At 35.9% G+C, this 15,777-nt stretch overlaps 1 protein-coding gene across 1 annotated transcript in view; it reads left to right on the forward strand.

Annotated features, from left to right (window-relative positions):
* The first annotated feature begins 21 nt into the window (after positions 1-21).
* The window catches only part of LOC126758038 (lysophosphatidylcholine acyltransferase), a 27,907-nt gene continuing 12,151 nt past the window's right edge, over positions 22-15,777 (forward strand). The window contains exons 1-2 of the mRNA XM_050472021.1: positions 22-139; positions 1,531-2,429. Coding sequence (XP_050327978.1) covers positions 2,214-2,429 — 216 coding nt within the window. The 5' untranslated portion in view covers positions 22-139; positions 1,531-2,213. The remainder of the gene's footprint in view (positions 140-1,530; positions 2,430-15,777) is intronic.

The raw sequence follows: 15,777 nt of genomic DNA on the forward strand, positions 1-15,777 counted from the left end.
TTTTAAGAAGGAAGAAGCGCAAGAGGTAAAGGAAAAGATTGGCACATTTGTGGAATGTCGCAAATTGTGTTTGATTTTAAAGAATGCAAAAAAAATCTCAGAGCATAATTTAATCATATTGAAGAGATTAAACAATTTGGTGAGTTCCGTGGATATTACTAATTTAACTTAAACTTTTCCAAAAACTCCATTCGCCTTAAAGAAAAAGCTTTTAAGTAGTGTTCTTTTTGTGGAAGAAAGTTGGGGTATTTTGGCGACACTGCGGCTACAATGGCGGTAGCGAGTTTGGTTCTTTTCTCTTAATTTGCGAAAATTGAATTTAAGGTGTATGAAAGAAGTGATTTATATAATTGTAAGACAGTTTGTTAAAGACATATGGTAAATATTCAAATAAATTTACCGCATTTGTCCAATCAGTTTGAAAATGGGTTTCTGATTATCGGTGCAGATATTGTGCTTTCTCTGCAATTATGAACCTTATTCACATGTGCTTTACTTTTGGAAAATTTAATTTGTATGTAAATGTAAACATTAAATATTTATGTCATTACCATGGAATTTACTCGTAGCTCACCTGATGGCCAGCTTTATTGTATAATTGATTATACCATAATAATCTGTTTAGGTCTCTCGCTATATACATATGTAGCTCCCAATCAGATATCATAATTCATTCCAGCACTGAGGTGACTGAACAGCACCTGTCGGCTAATTCTTAAGTCATATATTTTATTTGCAAATAATCGATGCTATTTTATGAGACACAAAAAGCTTATAACGATGTACATATGTACTAACATGTGTGGACGTTAATCCAACTTGTGAGTTTAAATAAATAATAGCTAAACTTTATTTTGGCCCTATAAATATCTTGAAGTTAGTAAAATCTGCCTTTGTAGCAGAACTTGGGTTATTTGCACGCAATAAATGAGTAAAAACATATGATTTTTTCATTTATTCTCTGTCGTTTTTTTTGTAAGCTTATCAGTTTTACTACATCTGTCTTTATTTTGAAAATATATCAAATTTTTTAGGTTAGTATGTATGCACTTAGGTCCAAGTAATGTCATATTGTTGTTGAAGATTGTATAATTATTCGAGATTCACACCCATGACGTAATTTTGCCGTTTTATGTGCCAACAAAAAAAGATATGTGTATACCCTCTTATGCCCTCTTATGGTATAAAAAATGCACATGTGAAGGGTATTATAGCTTCAGTGTAGCCGAAGCTAGCTTTGTTTCTAATATTCGTTTATTTTCATAATTATATAAAAACGTCTTGGATGTTTTTGTAATTGAAAATATTTTCTAAATTGTTTATAACTATGAAATTAAACCAAGATACTAAATTTTATAACATCCATAGTAAAATTTGACATGGGTGGAACCTTTTGAACAGAATGGTGTGTTTTAGGATTAAAAAAGTTATTAATATTATTAATATCTACCAAAACTCTACTATCTTAGTTGTTTGTACCTATTTACTTATTTTTACTTTTCAAATTGATAACTCTTCTTTAAATTTCAGACGCTGTTTGCATGAAAAAGTTGCTCCTCACATACATGAACAAATAATCGCGCTGGCACCGAAAACCACAAAACAAATTAAAAGCGGTACGAATCAACGCCAGAGTAAATGTTTGTATCAACCGACGGAGTAAACGGTCCGATATAGTAGACCAACTGAGGAGCATTCAGTAAGCGCGAAATTTGTGAGCAAGCATAGTCAGATCGAGTGCTTCACGCTCAATAGCTGAGCGCGCAAGCGCCATTCAGAAGTCAACATACTCAAAGCGTCGCTCACCAAGTGTAACATTGCTAGCAATAGTTGACACCAACGCAATTCAAAGTAATCAGTATCCAAGAGTCGGTTGGCGTGACGACGCCATTGAATCACCATTCGCCAGCTTTGCTTAACAAATAAGAGAAAGTAATTAACATTAGCGTGGAAGTGAATGCCGTAAAGAGACATGTGCTGACGCGTCGCAAAAAATTAACACAAAACAGATAACAAAGATATTGAGAAAAACAAAAACCATTTCTAATTGAAATCTTCTTCTGCAAACTAATTTATTCGGTTATCGGTCTAGTCAGTGTGTATATGCTATACTAGCATAAACTAATTAAGGGACAGGAAACATTGTTCCGGTCAGAAAAAGAATAAAGTAAAGTAAAATAATATCCCACCACCAGTGACCCCACCACAAGAGTATGACAACATCAGCATTTAAAAGTAAGCGTAATAACGCGGCATCCAACGATGCCGAAGCCGATGGTCACATTTCCAATGATGTGAATAGCACAGATTTAAATCACACAATGGAAAAAACAGATTCTGAGGAAGATGCTTGGTCATCAACCGGATACAATTACATAAATCCATTTGTTCATCGTTTACAAATCGAGAATAACATCGATTTAGCAAAGGTGAGTACGTTTTAATAATGTTAATTATTATTGGTAGATGTTTTATGATAATGTTTTTGTTGTAAATGTGGTGCATATACTTACATATGTATGTATGTAAGTTGCATGTTAAGAAAATAAATTGTTTTGTTTGTTTTTCCAGAAGTTGTTTGTAATTTATTGCAAAATACATCAAACTTTTCGTTAAAAAGTGAAAATATTAAAGTCCAGTCGTTGATTAATTGACTCCTAAGCATTGTTTTGAAATGTTCTGTGGTATATGTGTATACAAATTTCTATATATTGTAATGCCTTAAAAACACAGTGACTAACAGAAAAGTTGATTCAGAACGTATAATTAAGTAATGATAACATATGTAGGTATTTTCGAACTGTGGGTAGGAAAAGCCCTACTTGCTACTAGGTTTGTTTGCAAAATAACCGTATGCGGCTTTTTAAATTGAGATTTCCACCATTATTCTCCTATTCCAAACTCGCTAACTGCATGTAAATCGGGTGAGAGATGTTAAAGTTACAGTCATTTCAATAAAAAAAATAGTGTCCAGTTATTCAATTTTTTTAAAAAGAGCATATATAAAATTTTGTGTTAAACTTACAAAAAAAAAAATGGTTTATGCCATGTTAATAAAATTCAGACCAAAAAATACAATGAGCTGTTGATGAGACAACGGATTTCTCTGATTGTATCCAAAGAGTCTCAAATAGCTGCAATTCGACTTTCGAATCCGCATGATAAGGTTTTATTTTTCAAAAGGCGGTTATACAATATGTTCTATTTAACTTATGTTCGAAAGAAGTGATTGCATAACGAAAATTCATTATTTGATTATTTTCTTTAAATCTTGAGTTTCCTCGAGAAATATTTCCTCTCTTATCTTCATATTTCGAAATCAACGAAGCTTGAGTTTCTTGGAGAAACATTTCCGATTTTATCTTCATATTTCAAAATCAACAAAGCCTGAGTTTCCTGAATAAAAATTTCCGATTTTATCTTCATATTTCGAAATCAACGAAACCTTACAAATTTTCATCACTGGTTGGTATTTACATACATATATTTAGTAGACAAATTTATTCTAGAGATTCAAAAGTTCACCAGTGACATTATCATTGACATCATTAACTCGCACTCGGACTTTAATGCGAGTGTAAACATATATTCCGACTTCGTCATACTTCCACATGACGTATCTGTCATGGCCTCGCTGGCAACTAATGAGTGAGTGCTTAACACAAATTTGCACTAATGTATTTAAATTAGATATAGCATCATCAGATCATACGATTTGTCGTTTTCTGCTTCATTTTGTTTTCACTCTCGTTTTTCGTTCTTGTTTATTTATTTATATTTTTTTTTTTGGAGCAAAACTAGTAACATCTGGTAAGCTCGCTAAAGCACGTAAATCCCGATTGATAGCTAAACAGTGCATGCAATTTAGCTAAACAAACGGTTTAAGTGTTCGACCACCTAATGTGAGACCACTTGGTGCGTCTGTTGTCTCATGAATACGATACATGTGCTAATAATATACTCTGCTATTTTTTCACTCAGTTCACTAAAATGATGGCATCAGTAGTTATCAGTGTTTATCAATTGAAAGTGTCTACTTTATTGTCTACCTCATTAAATTACTTGCTTCATACTGCTTATTTCTTTTTGAAGTTTGTTTCCCAACAATTTTGGGAAATGCAGCAGAGTTGACGGTCCTTGACCGGATGAAAATCCGTTCTGACTTGTTAGACTTGGCTATCGGTGTTCCATTTTTTGATCAAAGAGCGATTTTATTATTTATTTTATAATCACTATCGAGAAATACACGGAAATAGGTCTCTAACTCGGAGTTTACCTATTATTTTGCTTTAAGATGTTAAAGTATTCGCTGGGACTCATGATGATTTTCGTTGCTATTTTTGGTCGATTGGGAGCACTGCTGAAATTTCTGAGAGAATTTGTGGAACTTCTAATATCCATCGGTCGTTAAAAGTCTGCTTAGAACCATTAGAATCCGATGTATGTTATGCACATTATGACAAAAAAGTAACGGGTAATTGTAAACAAAACAAACAAAACAAAACTCGTCAGATATAATACACTTATGCCAACGATTTTTCCAATCCTCGAAACACTTCATAAGCGCTTTTGGGATGGAGCCAGCTCCTTCAGCGAATTTCGTTTTATCTTTTATTATTATTTGTTCCACGGATCGGCAATTTCAGTTAGGGGAACAAGAAAAAATCACATTGTACTCATTGCGTTTTGGGCTTCAAATTCGGTCACAATCGTGGTTCGATGCGATGGTGCATTATCATCGTGCAAAATCTATGAATTGTTCTTCCACAATTTCGCCCATTTCGATAGATATTCTCACGCAAACGCCTCAATACGGCCAAATAGAACTGCATATTGGCCGTCTGTCTCTCCGCAACAAGTTCATGATGCACCAAACCACGCATATCGAAAGAGCAATGAGCATCATCTTGATTTTTGAGCGGCTTTGGCGTGGTTTAGTTTTTTTTTTTTTTTTGGTGTCGGCTCGGGGTTTCCCTCCATTCCGATAATTGTTGACTTGTTTGCATGTCAAACTCATAAATCCATGTCTCATCGGCAGTTATAATGCTCTCTATGAATGTGGGGTCGGAATTCTCACGATCAAGCATATCCAAAGAGACCTGTTGACAGCAATCTTTTTGAATTTCAGCTTTATCGGGCCGAGCCGAGGAAGAACGGGTTTAATACCCAAAATATCCACCGAATTAGTCGAAGGGACTCTTGCCATCTCTCCAACATTAGCCTGACGATACCTTCACTTTTTAATATTTTCATCAGTTGAAGTCGGAGGTCGTCCAGAACGAGGCATGTCTTCAACGATCTCTCGATCGTCTTTGAAGACTTTGTACCACACGTAGACTTGTGTTTTTAATAAAACTGAAACAATTTCCCGGTCACAATGCTTGTTAGTTGTTACTGGAAAATGTTTTGTTCACTTTCCTTAGAAATAATGTCTAAGACTATCTTATTACGAAGGTATCTGTAAGCTCTGTTCAAGATGAGGCTATTAGAGGACCCCCAGCCAGGCTGATCCAAGGCACAGGTCGCATCACACTTTGATGTAACCTGTTTTGTACCCCCAATCATAGTAAACTTCCATTTTGAATGCTACGCTATTGAGAAGCAACGAACAGCTAAATATAAAGTCGGGTCTTAACTAAATAAATTCCGACTGCAACAGGGAAAAACTGTTAACATCCCGTCCACCCTGCCATAGGAGTAATACTGTGGAATCTATTATATTTTTTTTTTTTTTTTGTGTTTTACTTTTTGACTTCAGAACCCTCACTGAAAGCTTTGTGCCATTCCAACTTTTGTGCTTGTTGTGCTTCTGATAAAGCAGACTACCCAGAGGATACTTGATCTACGACCGGAAATCGTGAGCTGCTTGAGCCATACGTAAAAGAATCGTTTCTGGCCATTCCCAAATGAATGAACCGCAGAGAACTTTCCTCACTTGCGTAATCTTCTACACATGACTCCATTCTTCCGGTGTCTACGTCAATAAAGAAGAAGAATATATTATGAAATCTATTGCTTTATTTTGGTACCCACCTCGGAGTTATATTCATATAAACACCTTTATCTCGTACTTTTGGGTTTGAAAATAAAAAATCGTTTAAATTGTAATCGCCAAAAATACAAAACAACTTGATCTCTTCAGACATTCAAGTCCAAGACCGCAAAAAAAAAGAAATGTCGGTCATTGAAATGAAATGAAAAGGGCGTTAAATTATTATGAAATTTGCTTTTACGTATTTGACCCAAATTTCTTGCATTAAGTATGCAAATATCCACCTACGACACATGCACTTGACTGCATTCAGCGTCTCAGCCACCGTTGTTGCAATGTTAAAGTCCGATTACGCTGCCCTTCGAGGATTCACCGATTACCATACCGATAGGCGGTATTCTGCATTTAACTTGCGCTTGTTTATTGAGTTCAAATTTTTTTTTTTTTTTTTTTTGTATAAAATTGTCTCTGTTTTTTGTCTTTCACTGCTGTTTTCAATGTCGACATTGATTGTGCAAATACATACATATCTACACGTGTGTACGCCGGCTGGCCGAGGCGCAAAGAAAAATTTGCACACACACGTTTATGTACATATATTTATATAGTCTGATGATATATTTTTAAAAATAAAACAAGACTCCTGTATGTATTTACTGCGCCACGAGCTAAACCACCAAACATGTATGTACATATATGTATGGATGTACGAGTATATGTACGTCTACATATAGTAGATATGCTCATATCTATAGGATTTACTTTTGATAGTTGATTTTTTTTTCCACATCTTATTTTTAAAAACATTTTTTTAGGATGCATAAGTACATAAATATATATATACTTGTATATGCTATACATACATATATACAGTGTTCGGCAAAAAAATAAGAACAGTCTCAGATGTCGCCGAGATCACGAGCTTTAATTTCAGGTATCAAATAGTCGATTATCGTGGCGCGATAACGGTCGATTCCACCGGCCCATAAACCACACAACCGCTGTTTTTTCTGGATGAAATGGCAGCTCTTGAATCTCTTTAGAATGCTATTCGTCCCAAAAACGGCAAGTTGCTGCAAACAACGCCGAATCGACTCACCACGTTCTTCGTGTACACTCACAGCTAGGGTTGCTATTTTTTTCACTGCGTGCTGAACGTGGTCTATTCGGTCAAATACTTTCCAGTAATAATGGTGTTGCGAATAGTACGCTCAGTAGGCCGATTATGTTTTTACATTCACATATGCGTATACCTGCTTCGGGAGTGGGAGACGGAGCAACCCATCGTACAATACGTTCCACAACAATGTGTCAAGCACAGAACCTTGTGGGACTCCGCTCGTTGCCGCATATGGTTTTGGCCCGTTATTTGTATCATACAGTCACAGCCGGTCAGACAGGTAGCTGAATATAATCTTAACCAAGAAATCCGGGGTTTCGTTACGTTCTAGTGCACTTATGATATGGAGCCAGTGGTTGATCTCTGTTTGCGGAATCCGTATTGGTTGTCAGACAGACCTTTCTTCGCTTCATTTTCTAAGTGCAGCTGTAATTGTGCACAGATTATCCGCTCTAGTATCATGCCAATCGTATCCAGAATACAGAGCGGTCAATATGAGCTAGGCTCACGGCTGGTTTATTTGGCTTCTGCAACAAGACGAATCTCTGCGTTTTCCAAATTTTCGGGAAAACACCTTTTTGTAAACACCACGTAAACAATTCAGCAAAAGGTCTCGAATTGTGCTTAATGTCAATCTTTAGAGCCTTATTTGGAATACCATTCACGCCTGGTGCTGTGACATTGCCAAATCTTTTCGCCATTTCAACTACGCCCACATCAATGACGATAGTGTCTTCCGTTTCAAAAGGTTCTTGCGCTCGAGCCGTTCGATTCTCTAGGGGCTGTGCGGGGCATAGAAAAAGAAATTGAAATCGCTTGCGATCATGTAGTAGATACAATTTCTCTGACCAGTTCGTCCTTTTGTCAAAATCAATCTGCGGTATATTTGGCGGTATGGGACAGCTATAGAAGTTAATCCCAAAAATTTTGCTCGGGTGTAAAAAGATTGCCCTAGTAGCGGTTTGTTCTGAAACGGTTTTCCCCCACATGCTCATATGGCAGCTTTGTTCGTGTTGTCGGGATCCATGTAGCGTCGCTTATATTTTTATATTGTTCGCTGATAGTAGCTACATCGACCTCTTTCTCGTAAACCGTCTGCTTAAGATGATCTTGTGCAGCCTCACAGTGATTCAGGTTGAGTTGCATGACTTTAATTTTTTTTTGTACTTTTACAGGCCTCGGTGTTTTCCCAGCTCTTTTTCTTACATGACTACCACAAAAAAGTTTTCCATACAGGGATTTCATTTTCAAACTTAATTTACATTGGTTTGATAAAAATTAAGGATATAATAATATAATAGTAAAATAAAACAAGTAAGGAAGGGCTAAGTTCGGGTGTCACCGAACATTTTATACTCTCGCATGATAAAGTGATAATCGAGATTTCATTATCCGTCATTTTAATTTAAAATTAATTAGATTAGTAGTTCCTGAGATATGGTTTTTGGTCCATAAGTGGGCGACGCCACGCCCATTTTCAATTTAAAAAAAAGCCTGGGTGCAGCTTCCTTCTGCCATTTTTTCCGTAAAATTGAGTGTTTCTGACGTTTTTTGTTAGTCGGTTAACGCACCTTTAGTGATTTTCAACATAACCTTTGTATGTGAGGTGGGCGTGGTTATTAACCGATTTCTTCCATTTTTGAACTGTATATGGAAATGCCTGAGGGAAACGACTCTATAGAGTTTGGTTGACATAGCTATAGTAGTTTCCGAGATATGTACAAAAAACTTAGTAAGGGGCGGGGCCACGCCCATTTTTCCAAAAAATTACGTCCAAATATGCCCCTCCTAATGCGATCCTTTGTGCCAAATTTCACTTTAATATCTTTATTTATGGCTTAGTTATGACACTTTATAAGTTTTCGGTTTCCGCCATTTTGTGGGCGTGGCAGCGGGCCGATTTTTCCCATCTTCGAATTAACCTTCTTATGGAGCCAAGAAATACGTGTACCAAGTTTCATCATTATATCTCAATTTTTACTCAAGTTACAGCTTGCACGGACGGACGGACAGACAGACATCCGGATTTCGACTCTACTCGTCACCCTGATCACTTTGGTATATATAACCCTATATCTGACTCTTTTAGGACTTACAAACTTACAAACAACCGTTATGTGAACAAAACTATAATACTCTCCTTAGCAACATTGTTGCGAGAGTATAAAAATCAGTGTAAAAATATGAGCTCTTAAATGGTAAGCTGAACCATATCGGAGGTGGACAAAAAAATTACAAAATTTCAAACAATTTATAAATATGTTTAAAACAGAAGATTCAATTTCGTGAATATGCAACATTTTGTGGAATAAATTTTCTTTTTCGGCACAGCATCTTTTTGGCATTGAGACCCGTCCCCATATCATAATGTTTCTACATCCGTGCTTAAAAGTTTTCGCAGTTTTGCGGTAAAATGCTGAATTTTTCGAACATCATATTCAACATTTACTGTCACATCACTAAATTAACCTTGATTTCGTCTGTCCATAATACGTAATATTATTTTTTTTTACATTATTTGAGCCATTCCATGCGAGATGAGTTCTAGCGAACACGATCAGACAGATTCGGTGTCCCTGTGTGTGTGTGAGCTGTTTTCCAATAAAGCTTATTTTGAGTCAGACATCTCCGAATTCATCGAACACAAATTTAAACTCTTGTTTAGTCCCTAATTGCGGCGGCTGTCTTGAGTTGATCTCGTAACAATACATTTCTTATAAAATGTGTTTTTGCGAGGCCGACCCCCCATGTAATTTTAATTTTTATTGCTTTTCTCCATTAAGATCTACAATATATACGTTTGCATACGTTTGAACCAATTTTCGGGGTAGCAAAAGACCCAGAATGAAATTCTTTCAGTCAAGGAATGATCTGTCTTCGGCGGTTGGTTTTCCTGATTTTTAGAAAAACGTATGGCAAGCTAATCGTTGTGTACCACTCAGAATTTACTGTTCTGCATTGTTCTAGTGGTCTGGTTGCGATATGTAGAATTTTTCTAAAGAAACGACAACCACTTGCTTCGGTTCATCTGGAAACACCCATACAGTCAACTGCTGTTTACTTTCGGGCTCATAGGCGTTAATCCTTTATTCATCACCTAATAGATGACATAGTGGTATTTGGGCTTGACTGGCGGTTGTTTGTAACACCTAAAATTAATATGCATATACATATGTACATACATATAAATGATCAAGATGACGAGACGAGTTGAAATCAGAGTGACTATCTATCTGTCCGTCAACGCATCAACGCATTGTATTGATCTCTGTGTTCCTCTAGCAATAGAAAGCACCGTGGAGTGAGTCTGTCGACAGCAGGATCACACGTAAAACCACAACGGACTCTGACCGTCCGTCTGTCTGCGCAAGCTGTAGCTTGAGTAAAAATTGGGATATCTTGATGAAAATTGCTATGTGTGTTCCTTAGTAAAAAAAAGTTCGTAGTTTGGCGTAATCTGACCACTGCTACGCCCACAAAACGTCATTAATCGAAAACGTATAAAGTACCATAACTAAGCACTCAATCAAGATACGAAATAGCATATTTTTCTAATAACAGTGTATCTTTATGCCTAAAATGGATAAATTTGGGTGAAAACTTGACTTTAGAACCTATGTAACTAATATCAGAAATTTCGACCAACCGGCTGACTTTACTATATATAGATTGTTGATGGTATGTGAGGTACATTTTGCCTCTTCTTTACTGGCGTAGACACCGCTTACGCGGTTATAGGCTAGTTAACATTAGTGTGTCAGTCGTTTCTTCTTTTCGCAATTGAGATTCCGGGCGAAGCCAGGTCATTCTCCACCTTGTCTTTCCAACGGAGTGGAGATCTTTGCTTCCTCTGCTTCCCCCGGCGTACTGTGCCGAATACTTTCAGAGCCATGCTCTGTTTTCGTCCATTCGCAGAAAATGACCTAGTCAGCGCAGCCAATGTCTCTTGATTCGCTGGACTATGCCAATGCGCAAAGGACCATAAATCGTCTTGAAAACTCGTAACGTCAACTCATCAGATGTTGTCATCGTCCATGGCTCTGCACCATATAGCAGGACGGAGATGATGAGTGACTTGTAGAGTTTGGTCTTTGTTCGTCGAGAGAGTACTTTACTTCTCAATTGCCTAGCCAGTCCGAAGTAACACTTATTGGTGTTGGATTCCTACGCTGAAGTTTGTTTGTTGGTGTTAATGCTGGTTCCAAGATAGAGGAAATTATTTACGACTTCGAAGTTATTCTTCTTTTAATATATGTATGTGATCATATGTTTTTATTACATTTTTTTTTGGGATTCACTTTAAAATCCGTTAGCTTCAGATGTTAACATGAAAACATCCAACGTCTTGTTTCGCTTAGCTTGTTGTTTTTGTGACAAATGCGGGACTTTTTATTTGAAAAGTGTTTTCGGTCAGTCATAATCTTAGTAGTGTGTGAAAGAAGTGTTTGGAAAATTAAAATTATCTGAAAATTTTTGTGAAAAATTAAAAATAACGGTGAGATGAAATTATTTAATTGAAGTTTTTGGTTTAATGTTGAAATTTTACTGTTCTTCATTCAGCAATGTCGAAAAAAAAGAAATTGTGCGCCCTGGAAGTGCGTCCTGATAAAAAAATTGCTTTCTGAGCGCAAAACTTATGTCGAAGTCGAAAATATTATTGGTTGCTCACTCACAATGGTACGTCACGCTGTCGTGAATGAACCAAGTAATAAAAAACGTGGAACGAAGCCAGCAATGTCAGTGAGAAAAGTCAATTCCATAACCAGATACTCAATGCAGTTTTCTTTTGCGGCTGCTACAGAGATAAAAGATGCCTTTAATGTAACTGCGAGCATTTAAACTGTACGCCGGCGGTTACGCGATCACGACCTGAGTGCCCACATTCCAAAAGTGCCGTTTGTCTACAATGGCATGTTGGAAAAAGACTTCGAAGGTGCTAAAAGGTGGTTTGATGAAAGGAATGTCAAGGTAATGGCCGCCACAATCCCCTGACATTAATCCCATTGAAAATTTGTGGACTGATGTCAAGGAGTCGGTAGCCGACATCGGCTTCGCAACTATGAAGAACGCATGGGAGTCTCCTCCATCGAAAGATGTCAAAAACTTGTTGACTTAGTGCCACGACGTTGTGCTGCAATACTAAAGAATAAAGGTCATGCAACTAAATACTAATTTTATAAAACGACAATATTCAGTTTGAAAAAAAAATATGAAAAAATATTTTACTACCTTTTTGGCGAAATTTCGGATTTAATTTGACCGCCGAAATTCCTCATAATTTTTTGATATATTTATAATTCATTGAAATTAGTTAAGCAATGATTTGTTCTTCTTATTAATATCTAGGGCCTTTATCGTACAAAAAATTTTTTTCATAAAGGCGATATCGCATGCTTTTTTTAAAGTTCAACGCCTTCGATATAAATAATTATTAGCACAGTTTTGTGGTAATTGTTTTATTTTATTTATATTACTTTAGTTTTTTAGTATTTTTTATATTACTATGTATTATAATTTTATTACATATACGTGTGCATGTGTTTCTTATCGATGAGTAATTTTTCTGTTTCAGAAATCGAGCAATTTGGTATGCAATCAATGGAATAATATTTATGTAATTTTCCATGGAAAAAATTATGCAATTATTTACCGTTGTAAACTTGTATATATGTATATACATTAGGGTGATTCAAATTTTTTTTTTTTTTTCAATTGGTACTCGCAAAAATAGGTTCCTAGACACCTCTAAGAAAGCCTCTCCAAATATGAGTTTTTAATTGTAACGGGAAGGTCCTCCGCCTAACGGTTTTCTATTTTTTCTTATTATCAGATAGAAAAATTTATATCTCGCTTCCAACTACTTGAAGAAATATCTTGTTAATTAGGTTTTGTAGGAAATTGAATGCTCTACAAAATATGGTATCTTATGATTTTTTCGTAAACCCAACCGCTTAAAAGATATTAACGGTTGAAATTTGACTATTTTTGGAAAAATTCTTTATTTCTTATGAATTTTATAACTCAATGAAAAAAATCATTATGAATAAGGTTTTTGGAGAGGCTTTCTTAGAGGTGTCTAGGAACCTATTTTTCAGAGTACGAAACGAAAAAAAAAAATTATGCATTGATGTTTGACGATGAATATCTCGTAAATGCTTAACTTAATCGAAATATCATAGTAGACCATTTTTATAGACCAGTAAATTTCCTACAAAACTATTTGTTTCATCATTCATAATAATTTTTTTTCATTGAGTTATAAAATTAATAAGAAATAAAGAATTTTTCCAAAAATAGTCAAATTTCAACCGTTAATATCTTTTAAACGGTTGGGTTTGCGAAAAAATCATTACCATATTTTAGAGCATTCAATTTCCTACAAAACCTAATTAACAAGATATTTTTTCAAGTAGTTGGAAGTGAGATATAAATTTTTCTATCTGATAATAAGAAAAAATAGAAAACCGTTAGGCGGAGGACCTTCCCGTTACAATTAAAAACTCATATTTGGAGAGGCTTTCTTAGAGGTGTCTAGAACCTATTTTTGCGAGTACCAATTGAAAAAAAAAATTTTTTGAATCACCCTAATATACATTTGTATGTATGTACAGGTATGTATGTGTTAAAAAATTGTTTTGCATGAATGATTGTCATTTCTTTAAATTATTTACGAACGTAGATATGTATGTACATACGTGTAGAATAGCTATTTATACGTATTTTGTTTAATTTATTTAAAAAAAAGCGAAATACACCCACCCACCACATTGACGAACTCATTTTGTTATTTACAAATTTCTTAAATGTTATGAATAAGCTTAAGTTAGTTGGGTTGGTTTATTAAATCTCTTCATAAATTATCAAGGCATCAAAACTGCCGCCATCCAAAAATGGATGGTGATGAAAGTTCATCAAAATACTGGTTGTCTTAGTGGGAATAATGACGAGCGTCCCTGGTCATAATTCTGTAGTTGTCGTTTGAGATTCTCTTTGGTGGTAAAGAAGCGTGTCTGTAAAACTTATTACAAGGACCTTGCTCCGTGCACATAACAGGTCAAGTGCTCGGCCTACCATAATAAATCAGATTATTTTGGCAATATTTTTATACCCTGAACAGGGTATATTAAGTTTGTCACGATGTTTGTAACACCCAGAAAGAAGCGTCGGAGACCCTATAAAGTACATACATATATAAATGATCAGTATGTTGAGCTGAGTCGATTTAACCATTTCCGTCTGTCGGTCTGTCCGTCCGTCCGTATATATACGAACTAGTCCCTCAGTTTTTAAGATATCGTTTTGAAATTTTGCAAACGTCATTTTCTCTTCAAGAAGCTGCTCATTTGTCGGAACGGCCGATATCGAACCACTATAACATATAGCTGCCATATAAACTGAACGATCGGAATCAAGTTCTTGTATGGAAAACTTTCACATTTGACAATGTATCTTCACCAAATTTAGTATAGATTATTTTCTAAGGCAACAATGTAATCTCCGAAAAAATTGTTCAGATCGGATTACTATAGCATATAGCTTCCATACAAACTGAACACATAGTTACTAAAAGAAATGCACCTGTGAAGGGTATATTAGCTTCGGTGCAGCCGAAGTTAACGTTTTTTCTTGTTTTTCATAGTTCCCTTCAATGGTGATACACTGTTTAAAGTATCCCTCCAACTTTTCAATACTGTTTTTGTAGTACGATTTGTCCTTTGCTTCAAAATATGCCTTAGTTTCAGCGATCTCCCACTCATTCGACGAAAATTTCTTCCTAGCGAGCATTTTTTTGAAATCTGAGAACAGGAAATAGTCGTTGTGGCCAGATCTGGAAAATATGAGAATACGGTGGATGCCGAAGCAATTCGAAGCCCAAATCATGGATTTGTGCCATTGTTTTCTCTGACGATAATGCATTGTCTTGGTGGAACAGCACTTTATTTTTCTTAAAATGCGACCATTTTTCGGTGATTTTGTTCTTCAAACTGTCCAATGACGCTACCTAAAAATCGTTGTTGGAGGGTTTTGTCAGCCTTCTCTTGTATTTTTTCACACTTTGGAGCAGGCGCATCGTGTGCAGTCCACTCGGATGACTGCCGATTGAACTTCAGAGTGAAATGATGAAGCCATGTTTCATTCATTGTCACATACCGGCGCAAAATATAAGGTTTTTTATGCTGGTAAATCTTCAAACACTGCTCCGAATCATCAAATCGTAGTTGTCTTTGATCAAAAGTGAGCTCTCGCGGCACCAACTTAGCACAGAGCTTTGTCATACTCGAATATTCGTGAATAATATGATTACATGATATTTTTAGAGTGCTTGCTATCTCTTACAACTTCACTTAACGGTCATCTAAATTTATTTTGTGAACTTTTTTTAATGTTTTCGTCGGTAACAACCTCTTTTGGGCTTCCATTGCAGTCACCTTCTTCTGTGCTTATTTCCCTACGTTTAAACTTAGCACACTAATCCTTGATGGCTGATTTTTCTGTGTCAGTGTCCGGAACCTCGTCACCAAGTCATGTTTTTGCTGCAACCGTATTTTTCCTTTCAAAGCAATATTTTCAGCACGCGAAATTCCTCCTTATCCATTTTTTCGCAATAAGAAAAGTTGCTTCACTCAAAATGGCATAATTCACAAACTAACAATCCGACAGCTGT

The sequence above is a fragment of the Bactrocera neohumeralis genome, chromosome 5 (assembly GCF_024586455.1).
Source record: "Bactrocera neohumeralis isolate Rockhampton chromosome 5, APGP_CSIRO_Bneo_wtdbg2-racon-allhic-juicebox.fasta_v2, whole genome shotgun sequence".
Classification (NCBI taxonomy): Eukaryota; Metazoa; Arthropoda; class Insecta; order Diptera; family Tephritidae; genus Bactrocera; species Bactrocera neohumeralis.